The 13,418-nt window shown below is 38.2% G+C and overlaps 1 protein-coding gene across 1 annotated transcript in view; it reads right to left on the reverse strand.

Annotated features, from left to right (window-relative positions):
* stk10 (serine/threonine kinase 10) overlaps nucleotides 1-13,418 on the reverse strand; it is a 38,619-nt gene that overhangs the window by 10,039 nt on the left and 15,162 nt on the right. Inside the window, exons 3-7 of the mRNA XM_015060990.1 lie at nucleotides 8,262-8,310; nucleotides 7,559-7,708; nucleotides 5,271-5,343; nucleotides 4,082-4,276; nucleotides 3,533-3,614 (exon numbers count right to left, since the gene is read on the reverse strand). Coding sequence (XP_014916476.1) covers nucleotides 3,533-3,614; nucleotides 4,082-4,276; nucleotides 5,271-5,343; nucleotides 7,559-7,708; nucleotides 8,262-8,310 — 549 coding nt within the window. The remainder of the gene's footprint in view (nucleotides 1-3,532; nucleotides 3,615-4,081; nucleotides 4,277-5,270; nucleotides 5,344-7,558; nucleotides 7,709-8,261; nucleotides 8,311-13,418) is intronic.

The following is a 13,418-nucleotide window of genomic DNA, read 5'->3' on the forward strand; positions in this document are numbered from 1 at the left end:
GAATTTTCTTTTATTCATTTTCTAACTTTTGAAGATCAACATGCATCTATCCACCTGACATGTTCTGAGGTCTGAGTCACTTTGAAGAGTGGTAAACAGAAATGCCGCATCATAATCCCACAGGGATCCATGAATTACTGACTAAAGATTCTCTTGCAGATTGATCAAACTAAAAAAAATGTAAAGTAGAAATAATAAAATATTCTCAAGAGAATTTGTGAATTAGATTTAATCCCTATATTGTGTGACTTCATTCAAATTATTTTTTCAAAGTTATTCAACCTGAGATCATGCATGTTGATTTTTAAGGCATGTTTTATAGGGCACTGTATGACACTCATACATACCATACTTTATGTTATAGCTTAATTATGCATAATTAATACTGAAATCTAACTAAAATCAGAAAAGGTAAAACTTTACTTGTCTTTACTTGGTAGTGATTCTGGTGCATCCTGGAAGACTTAGCTAGATTTAAAATAAATTCTGTAAATTAGATTAAATCTTTTATTTTCTCACTGTTTCAAAGATATAGAATCTGTTTTGAGAAATAAGTTCATTCTTTGAGTTTATCGTGATAATTAAAAATTAACGCTTATTTAACTGAAAACACAACATAAAAATTTAATCATCCTGGACAAAGAATAAAATGAATAGAAAAATACTTTTAATAGGATGTCACTGCTAAAGGAAGAGACAGCCAGCAGACACCAGGCAAAGCAACAGAAAACTCTCTGCAGGTGAAAAGCTTTTCTCCCTTGTTCAGAACAAAATAACACTTAGTGGCAGTGCAAAGAAGATAAAAAGTTAAATTAGAAAGGAAAATGCTGCAGGAATAAAACGTGGGTCATTCATAATTCAGTGACTTTGCACTTGAGTGTAATTTAATTGGAACAGCTGACAAAGGGGGGAAAGGCTGCAGGCGGTGCTGGACCATGCAGTGTGTAGACGCTTGGTGTTCTTGCGCTTGCTGTGCGCCGTCACACTTGTTTATGTGCAGGCTTTGTCCTCAAGAAGTGGATTGAGCTTCGGCTCAAATGACAAACAGCAGTCAGCTCCTGTCTAATGGCCAGCTCACACACTGAGTGTCGATCCATCCATGAAACACATCCACATCCATGAAGGCCTAAAGCTGCTGCTGCATAAACCAAGTGGCTGAACAAAATGTAAGTAGGTGAAAATGACATGCAATCATTCTTATTTTATACAGCTTGGTTATGCAATATAAATGCTTTCAACACACACTCACAGGAAGATTATCTTTATGAGCAATAAACTGTTGCTTAACCTAAAGCAGGTTTTATGCATCCAAGACTCATTTCTTCTGGAGCAGGTTCCACATGTCAGGACAAAAAGACCTTCACGTTGGGAGAGCCTTGTCCAAACTTTAAAACAGACCAACTTTAAGGTCTTCTACACCTAATAATCTACAGAACTAAATACTAGCAATATTTGAATTTAATAGCAGGTTATGGAATTCATTCTGATCATCTTCAAACAATCAGTGTTTCTAACTAATACCTGCTGTTAGTCCATCTGTGATTCTGTCACTGTCTTCCAGAAAACTTTAGTCTAAAACAACAAGTTCATGTTCCTCACTGTAAACATGCAGTCTGTCACTGAACACCCTCCACCATGCTGTTTCCAGGTTTATAACGACTGTCAATCTGTAAAATAAATGTTTCTCTCCAACTTACAGTTCTGCACCTACCAGTTGTCTGCCACTACATGATGACTAAAAACTATTAATAAAGAAAAATTCTTCAACTTTTAATAATAAAGTCATGCAGGACGGCTAGGCCAAGACTAGCCATGTTTTCTTTTTTAAAACACTGCAGTATAATTTACTTTCCATCTTGTCATTTTCACGGTGCCAGACTCGAAGCGGATGGAGATTTGACATGCATGGCGTGAAAAGATCAGACATGAACAATATGGTCCAGTGGGTTACATGCATGCAGCTACCTTTGAATTATTCAGGAAAAAATCAGAGTTTCTAGTAGCAAGAGGTCACTCCTCTGGTTTTTGCAGGGTGGCTCGACTAGGTTCTGGTTTAAGGTTATAATCAGCTTTAGATTGGGGTCAGGAAAATTGTTATTTTAGCCCACGTAAAGAAAACTTTCCTGCCTTTAATTTACCTAAAGTAAAAAGAAAAAAGTCTGGAGTTTCTGTCAGAGTAGACTGCTTCATTTCTTACTACTCTGCATGATCTTTAAGGACTGTTGTATTTACAATAAAATCTAGACACATTAAAAAATAAAAGATTATGCACGCTATATAAAATGAGAAACTCTGAGGGAGGAGAAGCTGCTTGCATCGTAGGGAATACTAGTCACCCAGATGGTCTGCAGCCAGCCACACAGTCAAAGTGACGGATAATGTTTCATGATGTTTTGCATACATTCCTCACAGGAAAACATGTGGGATAGATAAAACAAGACCAGAGTTAAACTGATGATTAATTCCCATTTCCCATGAAAAGCTTCATGAAGCTGACTTGAAGCCTTTCCTTCGTTTCATAATATAGTTTCTTTATGTAGCTCAATCTGCACTCTAGACGCTGTTATCTATGATTCATCCTAATTTCCGTGAAATCACTCCAAATCTCTTCTGTTTATGAAAAGATGTAGATACCTGAACTGGAGAACGAAACCTAAAACTTGTCTTAAACTACGGTAATTCCCAATGAAGTGACATCACCGGACAACACCACCTTCACCATGTAAGCATCTAGCAGCGTTGGGAGCAGCAGGCATGATAAACATCTAAAACTTCCAGCAGCGGACCAAAGAGCTGCACCACGCCCGTCTCTTTCCCCTTGCAGGAGAACAGACAGAATTCCCGTCGGGCCTGTGTCTTGGATTTTTCATCTCTTCCTCCCACTAATTGACGTACAGAAGGTGGTCCTGCCCTACTGCTGGCTCAGAGTGGGACTGTAAATAGCTGGCATTCCCCTCCTCAGCTGTGGGGTACAGCTGGGGAGGGGAACGAATCTCAACAGATGCTGCTCCTCCTTTAATCCACACCCATCTGTTTGTTTCTCCGATTTTCTCTGCTTACAATTTTGAAAACAGGAACTTTGACTAACAGAGAGAATCTGAGTTTGTTTCAAAGAAAAAACATTTCCAATATAGGCACATTTATTTGAGTTGCCAGTCACTACAAGTAATTTATTTTGTGAAGATTTAATCTTAAAATTAGTAAAACCATTTTTAGCACATAAATAGTATTAATACTCTCTTTTTAAGCAGACATATTTGTTGGCACCGCTGATAAACAGATGCCCTAAAAACTGATTTTCTTTATCAATGCAACATTTAATTAGTGTATCTTTGTTCAGTCAGAAAAATAGAATCAATCATCAGTTGATTCAAGTATATTTGGATCATTTTCATTTATATTACTCAACTTGACTCTGTCCAACCAGGATAAGAAAAGAACAAGGGTAAAGTTATGACATGTGCTTACCGGTAAGTGCAACCTTGCATAATCTCTACTAGATTGTAACTTTGCACACTTTATTGCTCCTTACCTCCAACAGCTGTGCTGCACTGGGGCGACACTCTGGGTTCTTATCCAAAGCTTTCCTCAAGAAGTCATTAAAGTCCCTCGACCTGGAGCAAATACATAAAAACAGCTTCAGTTAGTAAGAAGAGGGGAGGTAGATGGCAGAAGAAAGGTGGTTGCAACACAATAAAAATATGCAGAAGATGCATGATGTTGATCCAAGTGAATCATCCCTTCACAGATATCCACTAAGCATGATGACTCAGCATCTCGTCACTGATAACCACAATAAATTTAGCTACAATAGAACATTAAGACTCGTAGAACTGATAGGGATAGATACAGCTTGACATGTGTTTAAGACCCGCCTCTCTTGTTGTTGTACTTTCATAAAGAGACTGTAGGTGGAGATTTCAGACATTTCCAAATAAAAACAAACAGGAAGCTCTTTACTGTAATAAATACAATCACATATATTTCTGTTTCCTGCTCCAGGCTGTTTACTACTTTACACTGGTAGATTAAAACAATTTAGAGGTTTTATATTCAGACTTTCCTCATTTGCCATCATTACCATTTACTAGGCTGGTCCAGGGTTGGGGGTTCTGACTTGGCGACCTTCAGCAGGACCCTCATTGGGTTGAGCTCATGGTGAGGGGGTTCGATTTGTGCGAGCTCGATCAACGTGATTCCAAGAGACCAGATGTCGGCCTTGTAGTCGTAAGGAGCGTCCTTCATCGTCTCACACATCACCACCTCTGGAGCCATCCTGGAGCAAGCAAATCAAACATTCATCACTGGTTTTCTTTCATAGCGCAGGAACATCTAAAAACATAATTCTACTTGGCAAAAAAAGAAGCAATTCTGCAACCAAGCAGCAGATTTGATTAAACTTCATTTATAAGTGAATAATCTGTGGCTTTTATGACAGAGAACAAAGTAAATAAGCGTGAAATGTTTCTCTTCTTAGACAAAGTAGGAACCAAAACTATCATTTCAGTTTATAACAGCACAACATGAATTTCCAACTACGTCTTAATATGAACCGCGTTGGTTCTCTTATCAGCCGCCATCAATGAATCATAACCTGCACTAGTCACTGATTAACAGCTGCAACAAATATTCGCTTAGAGGATCACACCGTAGAACAAGGTTCATGCAGAAACTGATCCTGGATGCAACACACTTTTCAATGCATACAGAGAGCAACAAAATGATCAAACAGGTTTTAATGAGGATAATAAACCCAAAAATGGAAATCAATGAGATTTACTATTGTTGTTTTCTGTTTTGTTGGCTGGTTGCCAAATGAACCCTGAATTGTATGAGCTGGTCGTTTAAAATTTGGAGGGAGAGAAGCTGTCACTTCAAGAACATCAACACACATCTGGACTATAAACACAAATGTCTTAGTCACTTCGATGAAATTAAAAGATTAAATCATCAGTTGCATTTCAAAGGAATTTTTTGAGGTGTTATAATTTTAGTGCCAGTAATTCTTTTCAAATATTTTTTTTCTCTTTTTTTTTTTTAAGAAATGGTGAAATGTATGCTTATACTTCCAAGATTACAGAATTTCTCTTGAACATCTTTCTTAGGGATTTGTGGAATGATGTTGGAACTAAGTTGTAACACGTTTGCAAAGCATTTAACATAACATATGAAATGTTATGTTTCATACGTTATGTAAGAGCACACAAGCTTCTCAAATGATATTTGATATTCAGAGTTTTCCTGCCCTGTTAAGATGCCGAGTGTCTTACCAGTATGGCGTCCCAATGAAGGAATCTCTCCTCTGTAATGTTTTTGTATTTTTTGCAGAGACGCCAAAATCCGCTGCAAAAAGAGAAGAATGAAGGAACAAGTGAGCATAGCTATAGACAGATAGTAAACCTAAAGCTGTCATGAAATCCTTGGAGGAGATAGAAAAGCCAAATGATTGAATTTATAGTCCGTTTTCCACACAAAGCCACCCCAATTCCCTGAAAAACCCTAAGATTACAGGGCTACTATGTTCTCTGATTATTACTGCTTTTCCTCCATTTTTTTTGAGTTTATTCACAAGAATGTGGCACAGTCAGAGAACAGAAATGTTTGGCAGAGCCCTTTAGAGTCTGCACAACAGGGTTTCTCCTTTAATTACTTACATGTTCTATTATTGGGACTGAAAAGGCTCACTGCATTTTACACACTGCAGTTTAAAGAGCCATGGACCTTCCTGCCAAACTAATATTCTGAAGTGCTGCTTTTCACACTGTTTCATAGTTCAACAATACTACTGTCATAACTGCTGGATGTGTTCTTTTCATTTTTAAAATAGAGAAAATATATTTATTATGTGATAGACATTCATATCACAGGGATTGATGTAAACATGACTCCGACATACAATCCTTCATAACCTATCAAACAAAATCTCAATCAAATCCAACAAAGATGGTGGTTGTTACAAAACATGAATAGTTTCAACAGATATAAATGTTTTTGTAAGTGACTATATATGCAAATCAATTACTGATGAAGACTTTTACCAAAGCCATTTAAAACCTTGAGATCTGCTGCAGAAGTTTAATGTTGTGCTTCACTGGAACATTTTGATGCACTCAGCTGACCTCAGACACTCTAAATTGCTGGCTTGTTTGAATTAACATGTAGTTAGATAAGTATGGAGACTGTAAATGAGTCCATGTCATGACATAATGAGCCTGAAGAGGCAACTCCCAGTGATTAACTCTAACTGTGGCTGCACTGGGGAGGAATGTTGGGCACTGAGTCTGGCTCAGTGAGACCAGCATGACTGACAAAATGATTCACTGGTAAGATTTTAAAAAAATCTAAACAAAACCAATACTAAAGCTGGTTCAACAAGGAAATGACTTGCATTAGCAGCCCTCACAGCTCCATGTCTTCACTCAGCCCTGCAAAAATAAATCCTGGCTTTTAAAACAACAAATATTTCTGTTGTGAAGTTTGATGCAAATGCTGACCTCCTGAACTCGTACAGCTTTTTGATGCAGCATTTTGTTCTTTTCTGGAAAATCATTTTTTAATCCAAAACACACTGGCCTTTGGGTTGGGTCAACAACCTCTGCTGCGCGATGTGGAGAATGTGAAGAACTCTTCAAAGAGTCAATATAGGAAAAAATGCAACATTCTCAGAATGCAGTTTTCCCACACAATGCTCACTTATGATTTGCTGGCAGTGCTGCAGTAGGGGTGAAGGGACTGCAGCTCTGTGTGCGTGTGTGTGTGTGTGTGTGTGTGTGTGTGTGGAGGGCGGGAATCTGAATAGTCCTTGTGTAGCAAGAATTTGGGGTTTCTGTAGGAATTCCTGTCACACTTGTGTAACTTTGCAAGTGTTCAGCATAAAATACAGCAAAAATAGAATCTTTTTCTAAAACTATCAATATCAAAATAAACTTTTGACATCTTTGCCGTGTTACAAACTTCAATGTATTTCATTAGGATTTTTATCTGATGGAATAACAACATAATATGAACAAAGAAGCAGCCGAGAGGCCCGGATAACTCTGAAGGAGCTGCAGGGATCCACAACTCAGGTGGGAGAATCGTAACAGTGTGGCACTCCACAAATCTGAGCTTTATTTATGTGATGTGCCATTTGCCAGAAGCCATGCAGAACAAGACAAATGTGTAGACAAATGAGGTGTAAGCAAATCTGAACTTCCTGCCCTGTATGGTGGGAAACTGACATTGCACATCATCCCTGATTACACCATCCCCACCATGGAGATGTTGGGGAAGATGTTCACAGACATCCTCCATTCAATCTGACGAAGCTTGAGCTTTTTCCAAAAAAGAATGCCCAACACTTTTAGTTTCTTTAAAATTACACCTTAGCCTAATTTGTGCTGGTCTGTTATAAAAATGTCTAAGTTTGAGGTTGTAACATGACAAAATGCACAAAATATACCAACAATTTGCTTGCAGTGCAAGTTGGCACTTGGCAAAACAGTGACAAAGACATTGATTTCTAGTATTACTCAAATGATCAAACTAACATTGAAAGGAGTAACGATCGAACCCTTACCCAGTTTGATATCCCCTTCGAGGGTGAGGAGGACGTTTCCAGCCTTCAGGTCTCTGTGGATGATCTTCATATGGTGGAGGTAGTTTAGAGCCTCTAACATCTGCCGACAGACCACCCTGATCTGTGGCTCAGTTAGTCCACGATCCAACTCTGACAAACGGCAAAGGAGAAGAGATACACAGCTTCACTATAGAGCAAAGACCAGAAGTAAAAATAAAATGAAGCAGCTTTTAGACCTGCAGGGAGACCCTCAAAGTGTGTGTGTAGTCTGCGAAGTATCATGATTAAACTAAGTCTTGAGGACTGAGCTACTGTGTGACTACCATGGGAGAAAACATCACAAGGTAAACCTGTGATTTCAGATCAGATGGCGTTGCTGGATAAGTAATGCCAGATTAGAAAAAAAACAATAAAGACATCACACATAAAGACATGGAGGCCCACAGACTTTATTCTGCTTTGTCTGTGTTTGGTTAGCCTCACAGAGCTGCACACTGGGTTATTAGGAGGGGAATTATCCAACGAAAACAGGCAGAGGGGGTTTCCCACACTCAAGGACCCCCAATAAGTCTGACTGTGTTGAGCTATGCAGAGCCAGAAATTAATTTAAACATTATTATTAGAGGGATAAACATGAAGAGTAGCTACAATGAAACATTTCTACTGAGAGATCAGCACAGGTGAGAAAAAGAACAGAGTTTACCAAGCATGTTAGCATCCACAGCACCTCCAGCGCAGAATTCAATCATGATCTGTGAGAGAACAGATAAACTTTGAATAGATGCATGCAAACAGATTTCATACAGCAAAACTAATAGGAAAATTTGAGTCAAGCATTTTCATTTGCCTGTGACTGAGTGACAGAGGAAACTGGACCTGCAGGGAAATCCAGACACCTCTGAGGTGACCCATCTATGGGATCATCCCAGGAAAAGTGTTTACATTTTGAAAATATGTCAGGACACTGAACCAGGGAATTAAAGTTTAATACAAAAACATAGACATGAATTAGTTCAGGCCTGTTTGTCTGACCTCCTTCAGCATTTCATGCGGCTTTTGCTTCAGCGTAGTTTGAATTGTGTTTTATGACAGATATATAATGGTGTTATGCTTCTTCACTGCTTTAATTCAAGTTTCCTTTTTGTTTCATTTCAATTCTACATTGATTTCATTTGTTTTAATTCTTTCTTTTTTTCATTTTATGCTAAGCTTAGTAGCATTTTTTTTTTTTCCCCCAAATGTGCTTTAGAAATGTTATTTAGGGACAAAATATAAATTATGAAACACTTTGGATTAATTTTACAGCGAAGTGTCGCATTTAGAGTGAAGTATGTGATGAAGGTTTTTATAAGAAGCTCATGTTTTAACCAAAAAGCAACAAGCAAACAAACTAATATTGTTTTTGCAAAGTATATCTATCATATATGTACCAGTTGGTGTTCAAGTATAGAATATAACTGATACTTTGATTTCCAGTGTCCAGAGATTAAGCCTAGGTAAATATGGAACATACCTGTGATGTTATCTCACCCTCACACAATTACAGTGTCCCTACCTGCTATGGCAACACTGTCAAAGCATCAGTGTGGCACAAGGAGTGGAGTTTCAGCCAAGCCTAATAAAAGCAACAAAAAGTACGCAGAGATACACCAAAACCAGATACTGGACCCAGAAACATCGCTGTTCACACTGGTCATGTCCAAAACCAAATTTACAGGTAGTCAAACACAGCAACTGGTAGAAATGCTTTTTATCTGACAAACTACACTAAGATACATATGCTTTAAAAAAGCTCCTATGTATTACAAAAAAGGTGAATTACTAAATGTTTTTGTAAATAATAAAATAATAATAATAATAATAATAATAATAATGTATAAATGTATGTGAAAGTTCCAGTCTAATGAGTCTCTTTGGATTCCCATCATTTTATCTTGAACCACCTTCAGAGGAAGTTTTGATATTATTTATTCACAAGGTGAAATGTATGAACTGTAATGAGATGAAAGTAGGAAAGATGGACTTTTTCTGGATTCCAGTTACCTCTAAAGTTTTAGACGTGTTTTTTTTTCTCTCAACCTCAAATTCTGAAGTGTCAGCTTGTAAATGAAATGAAATTAATATTTATATTGTGTCATTAAGATGCTGTACCAATGGATCTATCCTTTAAACCTTTTGTGTTTGTGAGGAAGTGAAAGAGTGTGACACAATCAAAGTTATAAAAAGCATGAGAACAACTGTGGTAGAAAATATTTAAATTCTTAGCTCGCCATACCACCCAAGCTTTAAATCTTCTGTTCCTTCAATGCAAGTAGCAGGAAGAAACATTGCTACACATATAATTTTTGTTTTGGTCGTCCCCACCCAGAGGAATTCAGGGTGACGTGCTGCTCTCTGGACAAGAATGTGCCCCAACTGGTCAAGCTGCTTCCAAAGCATACCCACTGTGGGTGGAACAGCAACTAAATCTTTCTCTGATATACACAGGAAAACCTAAAGTTGAGCAATCGGGAGATTGGATGTAAAGGAATCGGGCTTAAATATTAATATGCAGGATCCATTTTTTAGTTGATGATATCGGCTACATGCAACAAGTCAGTAGATTTACACTAAAAGTTGGTAGAATGTAATGCTCTGCTAAAGTCATTTCTTCTTTTGTTTTTATCGTTTATCTTTTAAGGCATCTCTGCAGCCTTACAGACATTTAGAGCAGTAAAATAGAAAGAGCAGACTTTGCTGACTCTGTATTGTCCACAATTTCACCACTTAGCAGCTTCACAGTGATTTCCCACCTAATTTTCTCTGAGGTGAAAGGAACATAAAAGGCCATTCAGCAACAAAGACCTTCTTTAAAACTTGCAATCAAGATTAAAAAAATATGACAACACAGCACAGAGTAAGTCCAGAGATCCACAGTAACAAAGCAATCCTTTGCTGCAGTGCTGAAACTGTTCAGTGAACCGTGTTTTCTCAAAAGGTCCGGAGCTAAATGTTTCTAAAAGTGCATAAACTGGAGCCAACTATCCACCAATTTGTCCTGAGCCTTTCTAAGATCACACAAATAAAAAATAAAGTGCCAAATTGCACTGCAGACACTCAATAACTCTGTTTCTTCTTTACTTGGCAGCTAAGTAAACCAACTTTAAGGATTTGGTAAAAAACTCATGTTTTCCTTATATGCATATTTCTAATTTGGGAATCTCTTAAAATAACTTGGCATTTTTGAATAGAAGGGTAAACATGCATCCTGCTGAAAACCTACTTCTTCTCACTTTTTTGCTCAAACTCAAATGTCTAACATTTTTGGAAATTAAAAATGAGCTGATTATTTAGTGCATTAAACAAGTCAGTAGGAAATTATTATGGAAATATTTGAGTAACAGACAAACCAAGGGCAAAACATTCAGGGAAATTCTGTCATTTCAGTCAGACTAGTGATGTTGTTCCTGACAGAAGACCGAATGTGTTTTTATAGAATTTAAACTGAGCTACTAACATTGCATCTAAACGGCAAAGTGATGAGATCCACATGAGAGGTTATGGTTGGACAGGGAAGGAAGAGCAGAACGGGGGGATCAGCATCCAGCCTGGCTGCAGCCTACATGCAGTCTGTGATTCTTATTCATTAGTCCATCAGTCCATGTTCTTCTACCTTTGGAGACTGGGTCATGGAGATGGCAGGTCCAGGAGGGAAACCCAGACATCCCTCTCCCTAATGACATTCTCCAGCTCATTTTACAACCCCCAGTCTTTTCCAGGCAGGTTCTGGTTGTGCCTTAGTGTTGCCTCCTGGTTGGAAATGCACCCAGAAAACCTCCACGCAAAGATGCCATGAAGCATCCTGATCAAATGCCAAGCCAACTCAGTAATGACTCATTTCAAAACAAAGAAGCTGTTTAGACCTCCTCACCGAATATCTGAAACTGAGCCTAGTCTTCCTGCAGAGGGAGCCGACTTCAGCCTTTTGTATCTGGGATTCTGAGACACGAATCTTTAGGCTTAGATCCATATCTCATGACCTCAGGTTGGGGTCAGAGCACAGACAGAGTGATAAACCAAGGGGTTTTCTGTTTGACTCAGGTTTTTCTTCATCATGCCAGACCAGAGCAGCATCCACAGCAGGGCCCCAGTCCCTCCATCTAAACATTACTAATACACAACGTTAATTAACTCCTTCACTCAGGGCAGAGACTGACCTTTGACCTACAGAGTGCAAATCACAATTTAAATTATGAGAATTGGCATTTGGTACAACAGCTCTTTCTGTAGTAACATATTATATGGAAGCAACTTTTAACACGACTCTAAAAAAGTATTGACAACTTTTGCATAGTAAAAGTATCTATTAAAACATTTCTCAAAAGGCTTGAAACCAACAGTGACTGCAACAAGTGTTAGACTTCATCTTACAGCAGATGAGAATGGTCCGAGGTAAAAGTGACCACAATTTACAAAGATGATCACTAGTGGAAGATAAACTTAACTGCTTCCATCCTAGAGTTTGTTAAAACATCAAAGGAGGGACAGATCTTTAGAGTTTCGAAAATAAAGACAATTTTAAGAGTGTTGGCTGATGGAGGCTCAATACAACTTTTATTTGGTTTTGATTGTCTTCAGACTGCATCTTTGTAATTTTGACCTTTTTACATAGCATGTGGTTTACACTGAACAATCTCACTCAGGCAGCAAAAGTCTGAATTTGTTTTGGTGTCATCAGTGAGTTAACTGATGAGCTCTTGTTTGTGGTTCTGCCGTTGTTCTCTTCTCTGCCCTGCTCTTCACCTTCATCCTCCTCCTCTCTCTGTTCGTTCTTCATCGCTCGCTGATGTCAGCACCATGTTAAAGGCCTTATTTTTCTCACACTGTTGGGGAACGCCACTTCGCTTTCTTCAAGATCAGATTGTTTCCTGAGGTAGAACAAACAGATTTTTCTCCTCCTCCTTTCTCTCGACCTTCTCATACGAGGTGGAAAGCAGAACGGGTGGGTCCATATTAAAGTCCAGCAGTGAACCCTGCCCAGCTGCAGGGTTACTAAGGCCTCAACTCAAAATGAACATTTTCACAGGTTATAATAAGTTGTCAGACTTTTACTAAATTAGCAATGCTAAGTCATGTTTTATCTGAAAACAACTTAGAAACAAGGCAGTGAAGCAAAAGCTGTAACTCTAATGCAGACACACAAACCCACAGGAAGTATGTGGTTTAAATGCAACAAAAAGGGGATGTTTGTATATCCGACATAGCAGTATAAACTGTCTGATGGGGAGGGTTTACGTTCAATACTCTGGAATTTCAGCTATGACCAAAACTCAATGCAGCTGTATGTAGAGGTACAGCTCAGGTCATGTCTAACATCCAGATCAGCATTGAAACACGTCTCATTTGTGCGGTTTTGAAAGTTGACCTAAAAGTTTTTGATTGTTTTCTTCCGTATTCAGAAATCATTCCAGCGTATGTTTGAAACAACTTTGTCATTACTGTGTGAAACGGAAATGTTTCATCTCGCAAAGTTCCTTTGAAAATGACTGTCATTTATTGTGTAGTAAACGTGCCTCCAAAAGGAAACTATTGTAAATTCCACCACTTCGGTTCTAGTTATAAACTCCAATAAATTATGAAAATGAGGTCAGCCAAACACAGAACATATTTACATGTGGGAATTTTGATCTTAAATGTAATGATGGTTCATCTGCTGACAGCTCCAACGATCAACATCAGCATGGATGTAGGTCTGTATGACCCACATTCTGATGTTCTGTATCAGAATGTGGTGCAGAACATCTGAATTAAAAACACAGAAGCAGCCATCTCTCACTCAGTTTTTCTATGAGAGATAATGCAACAGTGCAAATAATTATAA

The sequence above is a fragment of the Poecilia latipinna genome, unplaced genomic scaffold, assembly GCF_001443285.1.
Source record: "Poecilia latipinna isolate Pla-1442-1.1 unplaced genomic scaffold, P_latipinna-1.0 Scaffold1764, whole genome shotgun sequence".
In the NCBI taxonomy this organism is placed as follows: Eukaryota; Metazoa; Chordata; class Actinopteri; order Cyprinodontiformes; family Poeciliidae; genus Poecilia; species Poecilia latipinna.